The sequence below is a fragment of the Cibotium barometz genome, chromosome 47 (assembly GCF_041138505.1).
Source record: "Cibotium barometz isolate CiBa-2024 chromosome 47, ASM4113850v1, whole genome shotgun sequence".
NCBI classification, from domain to species: Eukaryota; Viridiplantae; Streptophyta; class Polypodiopsida; order Cyatheales; family Cibotiaceae; genus Cibotium; species Cibotium barometz.
Window position 1 is genome coordinate 35,427,056 of NC_141092.1, and position 14,876 is coordinate 35,441,931.

General features: G+C 37.9%; 1 protein-coding gene across 2 annotated transcripts in view; it reads right to left on the minus strand.

The window, feature by feature from the left end:
• Nucleotides 1–2,316, minus strand: part of LOC147611626 (uncharacterized) — a 62,301-nt gene extending 59,985 nt beyond the window's left edge. For both annotated transcript variants that reach the window (XM_086784698.1, XM_086784697.1), the window contains exon 1: nucleotides 2,164–2,316. In XM_086784698.1, coding sequence (XP_086640824.1) covers nucleotides 2,164–2,226 — 63 coding nt within the window. In that variant the 5' untranslated portion in view covers nucleotides 2,227–2,316. The remainder of the gene's footprint in view (nucleotides 1–2,163) is intronic.
• Nucleotides 2,317–14,876: the final 12,560 nt, after the last annotated feature.

Sequence of the window (14,876 nt, forward strand, 5' to 3'; positions counted from 1 at the left end):
TGAAGTTGTCAATAGAGCAATCATCAAAAAATAAATAAGGTAGGCTGATCTTTGAGTTGCCACCATGCCTTGCATACCACTGTATCCTGCTTGACCCATATTGCCCTGCACATCAAGCAACATATAAACATGCACTTTGGGTGCTTCTTCTTTCTTGCCCTTTTGTTGGTACATTGAGGATATATGTGGACTTTGCTACCACATTTAAAGCATTTGCCTTCTCTCATGTACTGTGCTCTTTGTTGCTGAGACAACCCATATGTGCTCCTCATGTTCCATAGCTTCTTCTCTTGTACATTTTCAGCTTTTGAAGCACCTTTGGCATGTTTGAAGTCCCTTTCAAGTGGTGGTCCACGTTTATGTTGTTGGGTATTCAGAGCCTCATGTGAGTGTGAAACACCCCTTAGATGGCTTAGTGTGTTTATGTGTGTGAACAACCCCGCTTTTATGTGAATGTGATAAGCAATGATGTCATAGCCACTTGCCATGTGTCATTGCCCCAATGTGTGTGCTGTGTCAAAAGATAAGGCTCTAAGCCTATAAAAGCATTGTACTCTTTGTTGAAGCTTTCATCTCAATAATCAAATCATTGAGTCGTGCAGATAGTCTCTCTCTAATTAAGTTTGTCTCTAGCTTTCTCTCTCTTTATGAGAAAGCTCGCTACACCCAAGCTCAAATAGTTAAATTAGGAGTTTTCGGCATCCAAGTGTGAATACTTTCCTTATAACTAAGTCCTCTCTCCCCAATTTACACATCTTCTACAATCCTTGTGGGATCAACCAAGCAAGAGAAGATCAAGTCAAACAGAGTAGTGGATTCAGCCTGAACAACAGCAATTAATACAAATCAGTCCAAGACCTGGTTTCTTGCTCTAATCAGAGAGTTGTTCAGTTTTGAGTAGATCTAGTAAGATTCAAAGCCTTCTCCCCGGATCTCCCTCCAAGGCCCACACCTCTCCTCGGCCCCTACAGGATGCCACCATGGGCTCAATTTTTGTACAATAACACTCCTCTCTAGTAATGGCGAGCTGCCCAACTGATCACACTTTTTGACAATCATCACCCATGACGGTGTTGGATCAGCCTAACTTCTTTGCCCTGTTGTGTACACATGTGCGTCATATCCACCTTGCACAAGGAGGTACTTTTTTTGCCTGCTGCATGGATGATCAGTGCATCATCAACAAGATCACCTCATCCTAATCTCCAGCTCAGATGAATGTGTCTGGTCTGATCTAGACAGGATGGATGCCTTATTGTAGTAGCACCTGTCCTTGGATTTGACTGTCCGATAAAAGAATTCTTCCAGTGTATCTGTCTCATCAAGGTTTTGAGTTGCCTCCATTCCCGACGACAACCAATGGAAACACGCTGACTGTCTCAGGAACTGTGCAGTGAGATCCAATCAAAATCCAAGTGCCATTGGTCCAGTACCCACATGTTGCAGCTCTGATTGAACATGACATCAGGTCCTAAAGGGTGTCACGTCCCCATGTACTTTCCCCCATTCATCCACATCTTCCACCCTCTCTACTTCCGCTCAAATTCTTCTTTTTAATCACACAAGAACACTCCCTAGCTGTCTGGTGATTTGAAGCCTCTTACTTTAAGGGATTGTGGCCTCCTGGGCTATAGCTCAACGGTAGCATCCATGCCTCCCAAAGAGGGGGTACTGGGTTCGAATCTACGCAAGTGGCATCTAATTTATGTACCCACTCTCACATCCCCCCCCCCCCCAAAAAAAAGACAGGAGGCTATAGCTCAACGGTAGCATCCATGCCTCCCAAAGAGGAGGTACTGGGTTTGAATCTACGCAAGTGGCATCTAATTTCTGTACCCACTCTCACATCCCCCCCCCCCCCCCCCCCTCCCAAAAAAAAAAACTTAAGGGATTGTGGAAACAAATGTGTCTCCTTATGAATTGTTCAAAGCGAAAGTCACATGGTGGCTGTTTGCAACATATGTGGTTGTGCCATAAGCCAAGCAAACAATTCCACCTCTCAATCCTTCTTACTGGAGTTGGTGGTCAGGTCTCCTTGCAAGATTTCTCAGTGGGGGCAATTGTAATCACATAAAAAGTCGATTTGAAGGGACGTACCTGCATACATGTTGAGAGCATAGGTTGCGTGAGAAGACATGTTTTAAAAGTGCATTCAGAACTCACCGAGAGCGAGGTGCGTGCTAAGGCGCAGAGGCAGAAGAGCATCCATGCGCCCAGCTGAAGCATCCTTTGGAGATTGTAAGAGTGACTGAATTCACATCATCTCAGATCAGCTCCAAGTGTTTATTTAGTGCTTCTTAGTGTGAATATAAACCTACATCTGTACTATGCAAAGTTTTGTCTTGTTTTTTTTTCTAACTAGGCCCACACCTTCTAGTGCTCGCTAAGCGTCTACCGTTTTGTTTTTGTTTTTTGAGCCGGGGTCAGAGACGAGCGAACTCGTTTTGAGACTCGAATGGAGTAACACTTGTCATCAGTTTCGTCGTCCCTAGTCTCAAAGACGGTTTCGCTACTTCCTTAAGGAATTGCCTCAGAAGACGCATGAGATGGGCACGAAGCATCCGAAGCTGAAGCTTTACTCCCCCGCCTCTTACATTGCTTGTTGCATCTTCACTAGTGAGGTTTTTGTGTTGTTGGTTTCTGTGTTGTTGGTTTCTGTGTTGTTGGTTATCGAAGAAGAAGATATATTCTTTGAATATCTTTGGAAGTTCTTATAGGGTTATCTAGGTGATGGGTCATACCATGGACCAAGCTTTCACCCCACCATGGTGCCCCCATCCAAAGATATACCTCAATAGTTATCAATGACAAGACTTCGTGCATGTGTTAGTTATTGTGAGTGCCTATTCATGCAAGATGTGCATGTGTAGTGTGGAGAGACCTAAGTGATTATTGTAGGTATCATTACATGGGTTGTGTGGGCTAAAGGTGTGCGCATGTATGTACTCCTACATGGGATGTGTGGGCTAAAGGTGTGCATGTGTATGTATTCCTACGCTTCGAACCATAACATGAGGTAAGGAGAACCAATTTAATGTCTAATCACCTTGTTAGCTGCTTCATAACGCTCACATCCTCCTCTTCTCAATGCTAAGGGATATTGGATGGAATGAGACTAACACCAAGATCCGCCTCTAACCAATGATGTAGCTTTGGTATAATTAGCACATTTGTTATCAAGACCAATTATTGGGAAGCATGTGGCTTGGTATAAAATCTCTAAAGGAGAACATACAATTTATATCAATTAAATTTAATGAGAATAAAAATAGAACAATGAAAAGCAAAAGGAATGAGAGTTTGCAAAGTATAATCTACACAGAGCCTACAACCTTCGTTTTATTGTCATACTATAAGTTAAGGATTGAGAGTCTACACCATCTAGTTATAAGTACAATCTACACAGAGCCTACAACCTTCATTTTATTGTCGTATTATATATATAGTAAGATAATATGCACTAAAGGTCACCAAGTTTGTTATAATAACATGTAAATGGGGCTTAGCAAAAACATGATATAAAAGTGACAGTGAAATAACTCTCCCATCCACATTTTTGACCCTTCACTATTGGCACAAGGCTTTGTGTGCAAAGGCCCTTCATAGTATGCTACAATTTGAGCTTAATGTACATCTAAGAATATATACTCATCCAATAAGGGTTTGGCATATCAATTTCGAGGAGGTTGTGAATGAGATTAGTGAGCTTAATGTTGGTAGTAGGCTATGTGTCACTAACTTCAAACATTCTCAATTCAATCGAGGTGTATAACTATAGATGATAATACATTTTTGTTCACTCTTTTTCCACATTTTTTTGAATGCAGTCTTAGTTCACTACCACCTATAGACTTACTAAAACAATATTAATAAAGTCAATTTAACTAGCAAAACTTAGCTTACAAAATTATCTTACAAAACAGTACAAGTTAATAAGTAAAAATTAGCTTACAAAACAATACAAGTTATTACACCTCAAACTGTAAAAGCTCAACATATTTCAGCTAAGTCAACTAGAGTTACCAAGGGTTGAAAGTAGTAAAGTAAAGCCACACAACAAATTGTAACTTGCAATAGCATCATCATAAGCACACTAGAATTTGCACTAGCATCATATGACTAGCTAAAGATTAGCAACATAAGGGGAGTTTTAGTATTTATGACAAATAGCATAGATAGTCCCAGTATATATAAACATTAGCATAGCCATTACAATATACAACATATGAAAAGTACAAGGAAAATTATCAAGGCTAAAAAGCCTAACATTATAGATGAAAGATGAGAACTCAAATCAAATACAAGACACGTAACATAAGTAACATATCATAAGATGAGATGCTGAATATGAGTAATATAATGTTGTCATTATGCAAATGTAAGGGGGCATAGATGTTGCCTGCCACCACCCACAACACCACAAGAGAGTTAGTACTTTAATGTGAAATGTTGGGAAGGCATACATCTACCCCATGCCCTATTTGTTATCATGGTGACACATTTAAGTGTGATTCGATATAATAGTGCCAACCATTGGTTTAAACATAGTGACACAACTTCCTAAAGGTAAAGGTAAGTTATAAAAGTCATGGGATTCAACAAAGAGTACCAACAAAATCCCTCTCTTAAGTGAAACTTAAGGGTATCTAGCATACTACAAGATACACCTGGTTATAAAATATTAGATTATGTAAAAATTATATGCAGCGACCCACATTCTTGTGTGTGTGTGTGTGTGTGTGTGTGTGTGTGTGCATGCGTGCGCTCATGTCTATGTTACATTATATACCCCCTTCATAGGATAACGCTAACAAATGAAATAAGAAATTGGGTTATATAACGAAATTTAATATGCAAAGGAAATAGCTTTATAGAAATGAAGGACAGTCACAACATTTGCATTAAGAGCCCTTCCAACACAATAGATCTTCTTCAAATGAAATGGACTTAAGTACTAATAGAGTTAGCTTGTCCAAGTTGAGTTTTTTATTGAAGGGAAAGAGTTGTTACCTACTCTACCACATCCAAATAAGAGATGAATATTAGAACATTGGTTAGCTAATTTGGGAATGCAAGTGTCAATACCCACCCCCATAATTTGGGTGCAGGTGTCAATACCCACCCCCATAATTTGGGCAAGTGTCAATGCCCATCCCCATAGGTTATAGATGTCCTAATAAACAAAAAACAAAATGCTAATTCCTAGTAGTTTAAGGAGAAGCATGTGACAAAACATTAAACAATGAATCTTTGAAAGGATCTAGGTCTCATTAGTTATTAAGAGCTCAAGGTAGCAATAAATCATAAAAAGAAATTATTAAGCTAGCAAATTATTAAGCTAGCAATAAGTCATAAAAAGTGGAATTTCAAAAGGTTTTCTAAGCCATCAATGTTTCCCGAATGCCTATATGGGTCATCAATTTCTAGTGATAATACCTAAAAGTTATTCACAAAGTAATAAAAAAACACTTAATTACTTGCATAATAACCATTAACTAGGATTATGACCCCATAAGTCTTACCTAACATTGTACCGAGACCAATTATTATTGCCTTGAAGACTTGTTAAACCTTTGAAGGTTTTTATGTCATACAATCTGTGTACTAGCGATAAATTCCAAGAAAAATGATTGCCCTTCGTATTTATTGGGAAATTAAAGCATTAATTATAGTATAATTATTGCTTAATAAGTACACACCAACCCTGTCAATGGCCTAGTGTCTAAAAGTCTATGCCTTGCGTAGGCTATTTCATAAAAGAACGTATGTGAGCCTAGTTCATACAAAAAAAGTGTGAATCTATAGATGTGAGCTTGCAAACGTGAGTCTAGAGGCATGAACCACAGACGTGAGAGCTGAAAACATAACTTTAGAGGTGTGAACTTGTATACATGAGCCTGTAGACCTGAACCTAAAAACGTGAGTTTAGGGGTGTGAACCTACTTACGTGAGCCTACAGACGTGACCCTACAAACGTGAGTCTAGAGGCATGAAATTGGACCTATGAACTTGAAGACGTGAGCCTTAAAAAAAGAGAGTCTAAAACCATTTTTAGACCTATCCACTAGAAAGATCTTTGTTGATGGACGAACTCCATTTGAAAAAAAGTGTCTGAAACCAGTTTTAGACCTGCCCACTAGAAAGACCTTTGTTGATGGGAACTCCATTTTGGACTAATTGTTAGAAACCACAATACAACCAACTATAGTGTATCAAACTACAGTTTCTCAAACTTACCAAGTCTTTGATCCTAGCAAATGACCAACACTCAGTAGAGTGCTCCCCTATTAAGAAAGCTAGAATCCTTTTCATCCACCTCAAGCAAAATGAGCCAATGAAACATAGACATGAGCGGAGGAACAACGAAACACCTAGAAACCAGAGATGCCATCAACAACAATCCTCAAAGCCTTAGATTCACCAAATGGCTCTGTAAATAGTACGCAGCACCATCATAGAGTTTGAAGGCATTAAACGGTTCTATTTTTAGGTGAAGCTCTAGTGAAGGAGTGGGAGCAAGACCATGACCATCAAGTTTGCTCCCTTACAAAGCAATCAAACCATGTCAGATGCTATAATGTCTTAAACATTTGGTGATCTAGGTATCTCCCAAGCAAACCATGACCAATAAGTAACCCGTAATTTACGGTAATTGGGACATTTCTCTTTTATTATATCAATAGGGATAAGTGTTTCTCAATACACCCAACAACAAGTGCACACAGTGCAAGCACGCGTCTCACTCTCCATAGGAGTTCATTATAAAAGCGCTTTCACCTACGACACCAAGTTCTAGTTCTTGTCCATTCAAACAAGGAATAGGAAACATAGGGAAGGGACTACCTCAACATAAAGTGATCTATAAGAGAATTCTCATAACATGCTCAAGCATCATCATGCAGCCTCCTTAAAGCCAGAAGTGCCATTGGAAACTGCACAGCCCAACCCATGGAGCAAGATATTCTATACCCTGAAATAGAGGGTTCACCAGGCACCTTACAGTCCACGCCATGTGAATACGCTAAAGACATGCTAAAGATGGCATTTAAAATGAGAAGGGGGGTTACGATAGCACATAAAGGCTCAAGGTTGGAAAAACCAAGCCAATCCACATCTCAAGGATATGATGACCAAATTTGATGGAAGGGGGGTTGCACTAAACATAGCACCTAGAGGCTTAGAGTTGGGAAAAACCAAGCTAATCCACATCTTAAGGATATGATAACCAAATTTTATGGAACTTAAGTAGTTAGAGAAGCCCGATCAAATTTACGTGGCTATGGGATAGATTGATGATCCCTCCAAGATCTATTCATTATTTGGATTGATAATTCCACCAAGATCTGCTCATTATTTGGACTTTCCTTTAAAGATAAAGCACGCGAGTGGTTTAGATCACTAAAACCACTTGAAAAGGTTAGCTACAGATTATGAACAACTTTGATGTACATCCACAAGCTCTGCAACAACGTCTGCGAGTTGGGCCTCTCACAACTACACCTTCACGAGATCAATGTAGGTGACATGAGGATGTGGTCACCATTAGGAAGAGGGGTATGTTAACCACTCCAATTAACATGGCATCGACCATCCTATTTTTGTAGGGAATTTTGCCATGATGCCATCACTTTATTTTACACTAAAAAAATGTCCTTGTATTTTAAAAGATGCAACATTTTGTATGACAGTAACTGTACTTTATAAGTACGTAGCCTTACACTGGGCTTATTGTAAAATAGGGGAAGTCTTAGACTTCATATGTAACTACTTAGGCTAGTGAAAGGCTACCAGGCCAAGTGTGAACACTAGTCACATGTACATAAGTTGATTTCTCAATAAGCAAAGAAGAATCATTCCCCTTTGCAATAGATTGTATGTGAGATCTCTCTCTCTCTCTCTTGCATGTGATTTGTTGTAATCTTGCATTGCATGATGGAGCACAATTGTGATTAGGATATGATTAGTGGTTTTCTTTTATATAATCTTTTCTTTTTCAAGTAAGTGTGAGAGATTACCAAAGTAGAGATAATTACACTAGGCTTATTGTAAAATAGGGGAAGTCTTAGACTCCATATGTAACTACTTAGGCTAGTGAAAGGCTACCATGGATTATTTTTAAGTCATGGCCAGCCAAGTGTGAACACTAGTCACATCTACATAAGTTGATTTCTCAATAAGCAAAGAAGAATCATTCCCCTTTGCAATAGATTGTATGTGAGATCTCTCTCTCTCTCTCTCTCTCTCTCTCTCTCTCTCTCTCTTGCATGTGATTTGTTGTAATCTTGCATTGCATGATGGAGCACAATTGTGATTAGGGTATGATTAGTGGTTTTCTTTTGCATAATCTTTTCTTTTTCAAGTAAGTGTGAGAGATTACTAAAGTAGAGAGCCTTTTCTTACTTCCATCATAGAAAGATTGAGCACACTCTTCACATCCCATTGTCTATGGAGCTCTCTGGTGTGACAACGGAGTGAGGATGCGGACGATCAGCTAGCCACCCACAAGAGGAAGTTGCAGATTACCGCGGCTCTTCAGCAAAGTTCCCAATGACAAGTTAAGCGGTGGAAGATAAGGTGAGTGCTTCTAATTAACAATGGACGTACGATTACTGTTGCTACCATGTTTAACGACTACAAAGCACACATGCTTAAATGTGATGTTTATCAAATATTTAGACCAAAGACCATGAGCCTCAACTATAGGCTACTTCAACTTTTTCCTATATATAGGGAACTTTTAATAGGTAGGGTAGTATTGATTTTGTGGGGGCTCTCACCTAATTCCAAACCCTCTAGTTTTGAATGTGTATTAGTAATGATATATTATTCTATGTAAAGTGGGTGTGTGTAAGAGAGAGACAAAGATAGAGAGAGAAAGAGAGAGATTAGGGGATACTAAATAGATGAGTCCATATCCCATGATAATCTACTTCAAGGCTACTTCAAGGATACTTTAAAGGAAATTTTAAGTGCAAGTACACGTTGAAACATGCACACACATAAGCATATATTACAACAATAAATACCATATCAAGTTGTCCAGTTAGGTTCAAAACTAGCAAGCATTGTTAGCTCACTTGGATAGGGTACTTCAAGGATCGGGTACTCTTATCATTCATGAAAATTTATCAATGTTTAGGGCATGAAAAGCTAGTGATAAAATAGACCACACAAAAGTTATTTATTTCTTTATCTGAAAGGCATTAAGAAGAAATCGTAGAAATATCTTGGAGAATCTTATAGATTCTCATTGGATTCTAAATCAAGCTTGGAAGCATGTACTTCTATCCAGGAATAAGTCTCAAAAATATGCTATTCAATAAATATCATAAGAAGGGAGACATTAGTTGTTTAATTTACTAACTATTTTTAAACCCTCTCATATCTAAGGGGGGCAAAATTGTAATTGGTGCAATTGGACAAGAATTCTTCAAGAGGAGACTATTGCTTCATATCATGAATGTATGACCCTTTGGTGTATCTACTGTGACTCCTTAATGTAAGATAATGGCGGTAGCTCTTTTGTTAATCCTAGAATTAGATTAAAATTCCCCCCTTCCTGATGACGATCGCGTCTGCATGATCGCATCGAAGACCTTTGTGTGGGGAGAATGAACAAAATTTGTCGATGGCTTTGATGTTGAATGATGTTCAATGGTAATTGTTCCTCCGAAAGGAATAAGAAAAGCTAGTTGATGAATGAAAAGGTTAGTGGTGTATTGGGAATTCCTAACGGGGTGGGGGTTTTTTGCGAATGATTGTATTTTTATATTTGTGTGAGCCCCTTTTTTTTTTTTGGCTCACTTTGTTTTTGGCAACCATCGGCAAGGTTACATGTGATTTTTGTTAGTGGAGGCACTAAGAGATGTTAATAATGGAAGAGAAGAGAGAGAAGGATCCAGAGGAACGTAGACTTAATCATCAGAGTGAGATGATGCTTCTCAATTCCTCATTTGATTCATTGAAGCAGCATTCATCATTTGAAGTAATTGGCTTGTGATGATGTCCCTTTTTGTGGCGCAGGATATTCCATCTATAAAGGCTGATTTTAAGGTTTTGAAGTTGGTCTTGATCGCAGGCATCAATGTGATGAACCATCATGACTAGCTTTTGCTTCTAAGCATAAGTTCAATGCATGTGGTAGTTGGGATTTCCAAAGGCTTGACATCTCTGTTCAAACATTTGAATGAATTGAACAGGGTCTATTGTTCTGTCATATTTGCCCATAATTTTAAAAATTTGTACGGCCATATTTCTGTATGAGTCCTTGAGGCCGTATGTGAGTACTCTTGTTGGAAGAGACTCAGTGAGTCCTTGGGCCACTTCCCTTCCTAGACTTTTCAATATGTCCAAGGTGTGGGCATCCAGGAAAGGGTTGGTACAAAAAAATTTTAAGATTTTTTTTCCTGTTTCGCAGCACATTTTTTAGGGTGTTCCAAAAAGAATTTTGAAAAACTCTATATGAGGGAGTTATAGTATTTTTGGAGTACTACAACTTTGTTTCCCTGAGTTGCCGTGATTTTGTCGTTTTAGACCCTCAAAAAGTAGCCCAAATATGGCTCGTCGTCATTTTCGTGTTGTTTTTTATGATTTTTCATGGTTTTTGGGCTATTTTTTGTCTCGATTTTCGGATCGAATTTTAAGGCTATTGGTCGGGGAGACCAAAATGGTCGATTTTGACTTCGAACAACCGAGTCCAAAGTCGAAGAGCTCGATTTCAGCTTTTCGATGAGCCCTAGAGCACCTTCATTGGATATACAATTTAGTAGATACGGGCCTCCAAACAGGTGTGTTTTTTTTAACGGCATGCACTTTCACGGCGGTCGAACCTTTTTCATGGCTTGCACTTTCACGGCCGGACCTTTTCACGGCGTACACTTTCACAGCCGAACCTTTTCACGGTGGACCGTTTCACAGCCTGCACTTTCAGGGCCTGCACTTTCACGAGGGTGGACCGTTTCATGGTGGACACACTTTTTTTCGTTCACAGCCAGATTTCCGTTTCACGGACAGACTTTTTTCTGTTCACGGCCGGATTTTTTTTTGAAGTCTAATGGGAAATACGAATTTCCTTTTTTTGGGGGGGAGGGGGGATATTTTTTGAATTTAAAATGAAAGGGATATGGGCATTTTCCCAAAAAGGTAAGTGGGAATCAAAAAAGTCAACCTTTGAATAACACCCCTTACACCTTTCATAAATGACCCCCAAAATGGACAAATTGACAACTCATGAGCATCTACTCATTGAATGCTCATTAGCCTTAATGAGTTATGTAAAAAAGTGATTAAAGGATTAATTCTTTCATTAATCTTTTTCTCTTTTACACTAATCAAAGACTCTAATTAACCATTAATTCCTAATTAATTTACACAATTGAGCACATCATTGGATAAAGCAAGGAAAAACATCAACGATTGTGTAAATTAATCTAAATTAGGAGATTAATTAGAATCTTAATTATAGTCTCCTCTTTAAGGCAAAATTAAGCAAAGAGAGTCAAATTTCTCCAATTGATCAAAAAATTGATGTGATTAGGTATTTTGATGCATCTAGATGCTCTCAAAACACTCAAAAATCTCAATTTCAACTACTTATATGATCAATTTAGACCCCAATTAACACATTTTTTTTTTGGCCTCTTGAATAAGATTAATCACCGTTAAGACAAAAACCAGTCCATTAAGAGAAATTAGTTAAATTCAAGGGTTTTTTTTATGGTTTTAAGAAACTTTTTAAAAGATTAAGCTACTCCTAATGCTTGCTAACACTCTAATCCAAATAATTTCAACAAAAAACACACAATTAAACTCAAATTAATGATATTAGATCTATGCTTAAACTAAAGAGAGCTAACATTCACTAAGAATTGCATTCTCTTGCATTGTTTGATGATGATGCAATGGATGCAAACTAAGCCTAATACAACTATATGAAATCCATAAGAACATGAAAAACCACAAAAACAATAACAAAACAACAAATTAATCTAAAAATTAAGCAAAAAAAATATTATTAAAAAAACGCTATTCTATACCAAATCTCACATAAATCACCTCAAATCCACATCTTTTTCATGGGGATCCATTAATCAAGATAATGGGCAATGGGTTATGCGTAGATTAGAGGCAACACGATGGAAAAAGCCAAGGGATGGCTCCCCAACAGCGGCGCCAAAAATGTTATGGCTCACCCTGACCCTCCTTGAAACACATCCAAAAAGAGATTACCTGGTGAACTGCAACTGTCGTGAGGATCTTTCCAATGGCCAAGCTCGTGACCCTTGAGGTCTCCAAGCTCTACAACTCCTTGAGAAGCAATTCGACCGCGTCTCCGAGCATTGTCACACCGCTGCGTTGCACTACGGGTCCTCGTCCCTCCTCTCACCTCATTTCACTCACACACACTCACTAGCATGTAATAGGGAGAGAGATTAGCAAGAGCAATACTCAATTGCACAATGGGAGAGTATGTTGTATTATGAGAGAAATTCACTTATATACATGGTGGCCATAAGTGTTCACACTCACTTAAACTGTGGCCGACCGGGCACTTTAGACTTATAACAGGCCTAATGTTATTACAATGACTACTCTCATAATATATCCATGAAGTACATTACTTAGGACTTCATCCTAACTTGCTACCACATGCTCTTGAAGTGGGAATCGCCATAAATACTCCGTCACACTATTACGGGCGCCCGTCCAAGTTGTAGCTTTGGCACTATTGCTTCATATCATGAATGTATGACCCTTTGGTGTATCTACTGTGACTCCTAGATGTAAGATAATGGCGGTAGCTCTTGTTAATCCTAGAATTAGATTAACAAAGAAAAGGCTAGAAAAGGAGAAAAAGAAAGAATCGGGTATGACTATGGCTGATGCATCTGCATCAAGTGTAGAGAAGAAGGAATCTGTAAGTTTTTCTCAAGATGATTGGGCATGGACTGTACATTGCAGTTATGACCCTTCTGTTCATGATGTATGCATGTCAGTGGGCAAAATCAGATGCTTGGTACTTTGATAGTGGTGCTAGTAAGCACATTACTTCATAGAAAATTTGTTCTCATCTCTGGAATCTGTCCCAAGTGTAGGAACCATCACATGTGCAAATGGTTCCTCATATCCTATCAAAGGAGTTGGTAGAGTTGTGCTCACTGCTGCAAATGGGGGCGCATTTACTCTTTCTAAAGTTTTATATGTGCTAAAGCATTAAGAAGAACTTGCTACTATCAGTTCCAACCTTAGCCTTGTCAGGCTTGATGGTGAAATTTGTGGATGACAGATGTATAGTTCAGGATAGAAATGATGGTTATTCTATCATTGCCTCAGGTACCTTGTTTCATGGCCTATACAAGATGGATATATTTGAGAAGTTCCAGTATGATGCTTGCTCAATCTCTATGACTCGTGCTACGAGTGATGCAAAATTATGACATGCACGATCTAGCCATCTGAATTGTGGCAGTTTATTACACATTAGAAAGGCATGATATGATGTTTGAGTTTCCAACTCTTGAGACCCCTGCTAGATATGTATGTGAGAGGTGTATTCTTGGTAAAATGAAATGCATTGCGCATCATTTCCAAAGGATGGATCTATGAGAGCTGTTCAGAAATTACAACTTATACATAGTGATGAATGTGGTCCTTGAATGTGGTCCTATGAGGACACCATCTATTGGGAGATATCTCTACTACGTCACTTTTATTGACCAAGGCAAGGGTTTCCATCTTATGAATTCATGTGCTTAGCTGATGAGGGACTCTTTGTGGTGGAGGAGATCTTAGATGGCCTTATAAGTTTGATCGAACTTCTCTAACTACTAAAGTTCCATCAAACTTGGTCATCATATCCTTAAGATGTGGATTAACTTGTTTTTTCCCAACTCTAAGCCTATAGGTGCTATGTTTATCGTAATCCCCCTTCCATCAAATTTGGTCATAATATCCTTGAGATGTGGATTGGCTTGGTTTTTCCCAACTTTGAGCCTCTAGGTGTTATGTTTATCGTAACTCCCCTTCTATCAAATTTGGTCATCATATCCTTGAGATGTGGATTGTCTTGGTTTTTCCCACCTTTGAGCCTCTAGGTGCTATGTTTATGGTAACCCCTCTTCTCATTTAAAAAATTAATTAATTATTTAATTATTAAAAATAGATATTAATTACTTTAGTATTTTCATTGATTATCCTTTTTTTAATAGTTTAAGTTTTAGTATTAGTTTTATTCATATGTGAGTTAAAAAAGGAGAGTTAATTAGTTTATTTGATAAAATAATTCTCACATATATATAATATTTTAAAGAAATTTATATTTATGTTTATATATATATATATGTATAATATTAAAATAAAAAATAGTAAACAAAAACATTATATATATATAATTAGTATTTATAATTATCTAAAAAATAAAAAATAAAATCAAAACTTAAAAACGTAAAAAGTAAAAAAAAGGGATTTCAACCGTTTGAAGTTTATTTTTATTATTGTTAATAAAAATAAACTTCAAAGTTTATTTTTACAGGATTAGCATAGACCACGAACAGTGGACTACATAAAAAATTCAACACTTCAAGACCTACCAGGTGCATTCAAAACTAAAACTCTCAAAATTAAAAATTTCATGTTTTAGTCATTTTTTGAGTGCGTGCATTATAACATCTTATGACTAATAATATTCCTCTTGTTATATTAGTTTGATGAGCATCAAAGTATATTTCTTCCAAGAGAAAAGATCCTAGTCCAATACTTCCATAATGTATGCCAAAGGAGTAGGCTAAGTACTTCCCTCTCTTTATTGTGCCTTCTCTAGCTAGAGTAAAGATTTCTAGGTAATTTGCATAGGTGAAAATATACTAAATACATTTAAA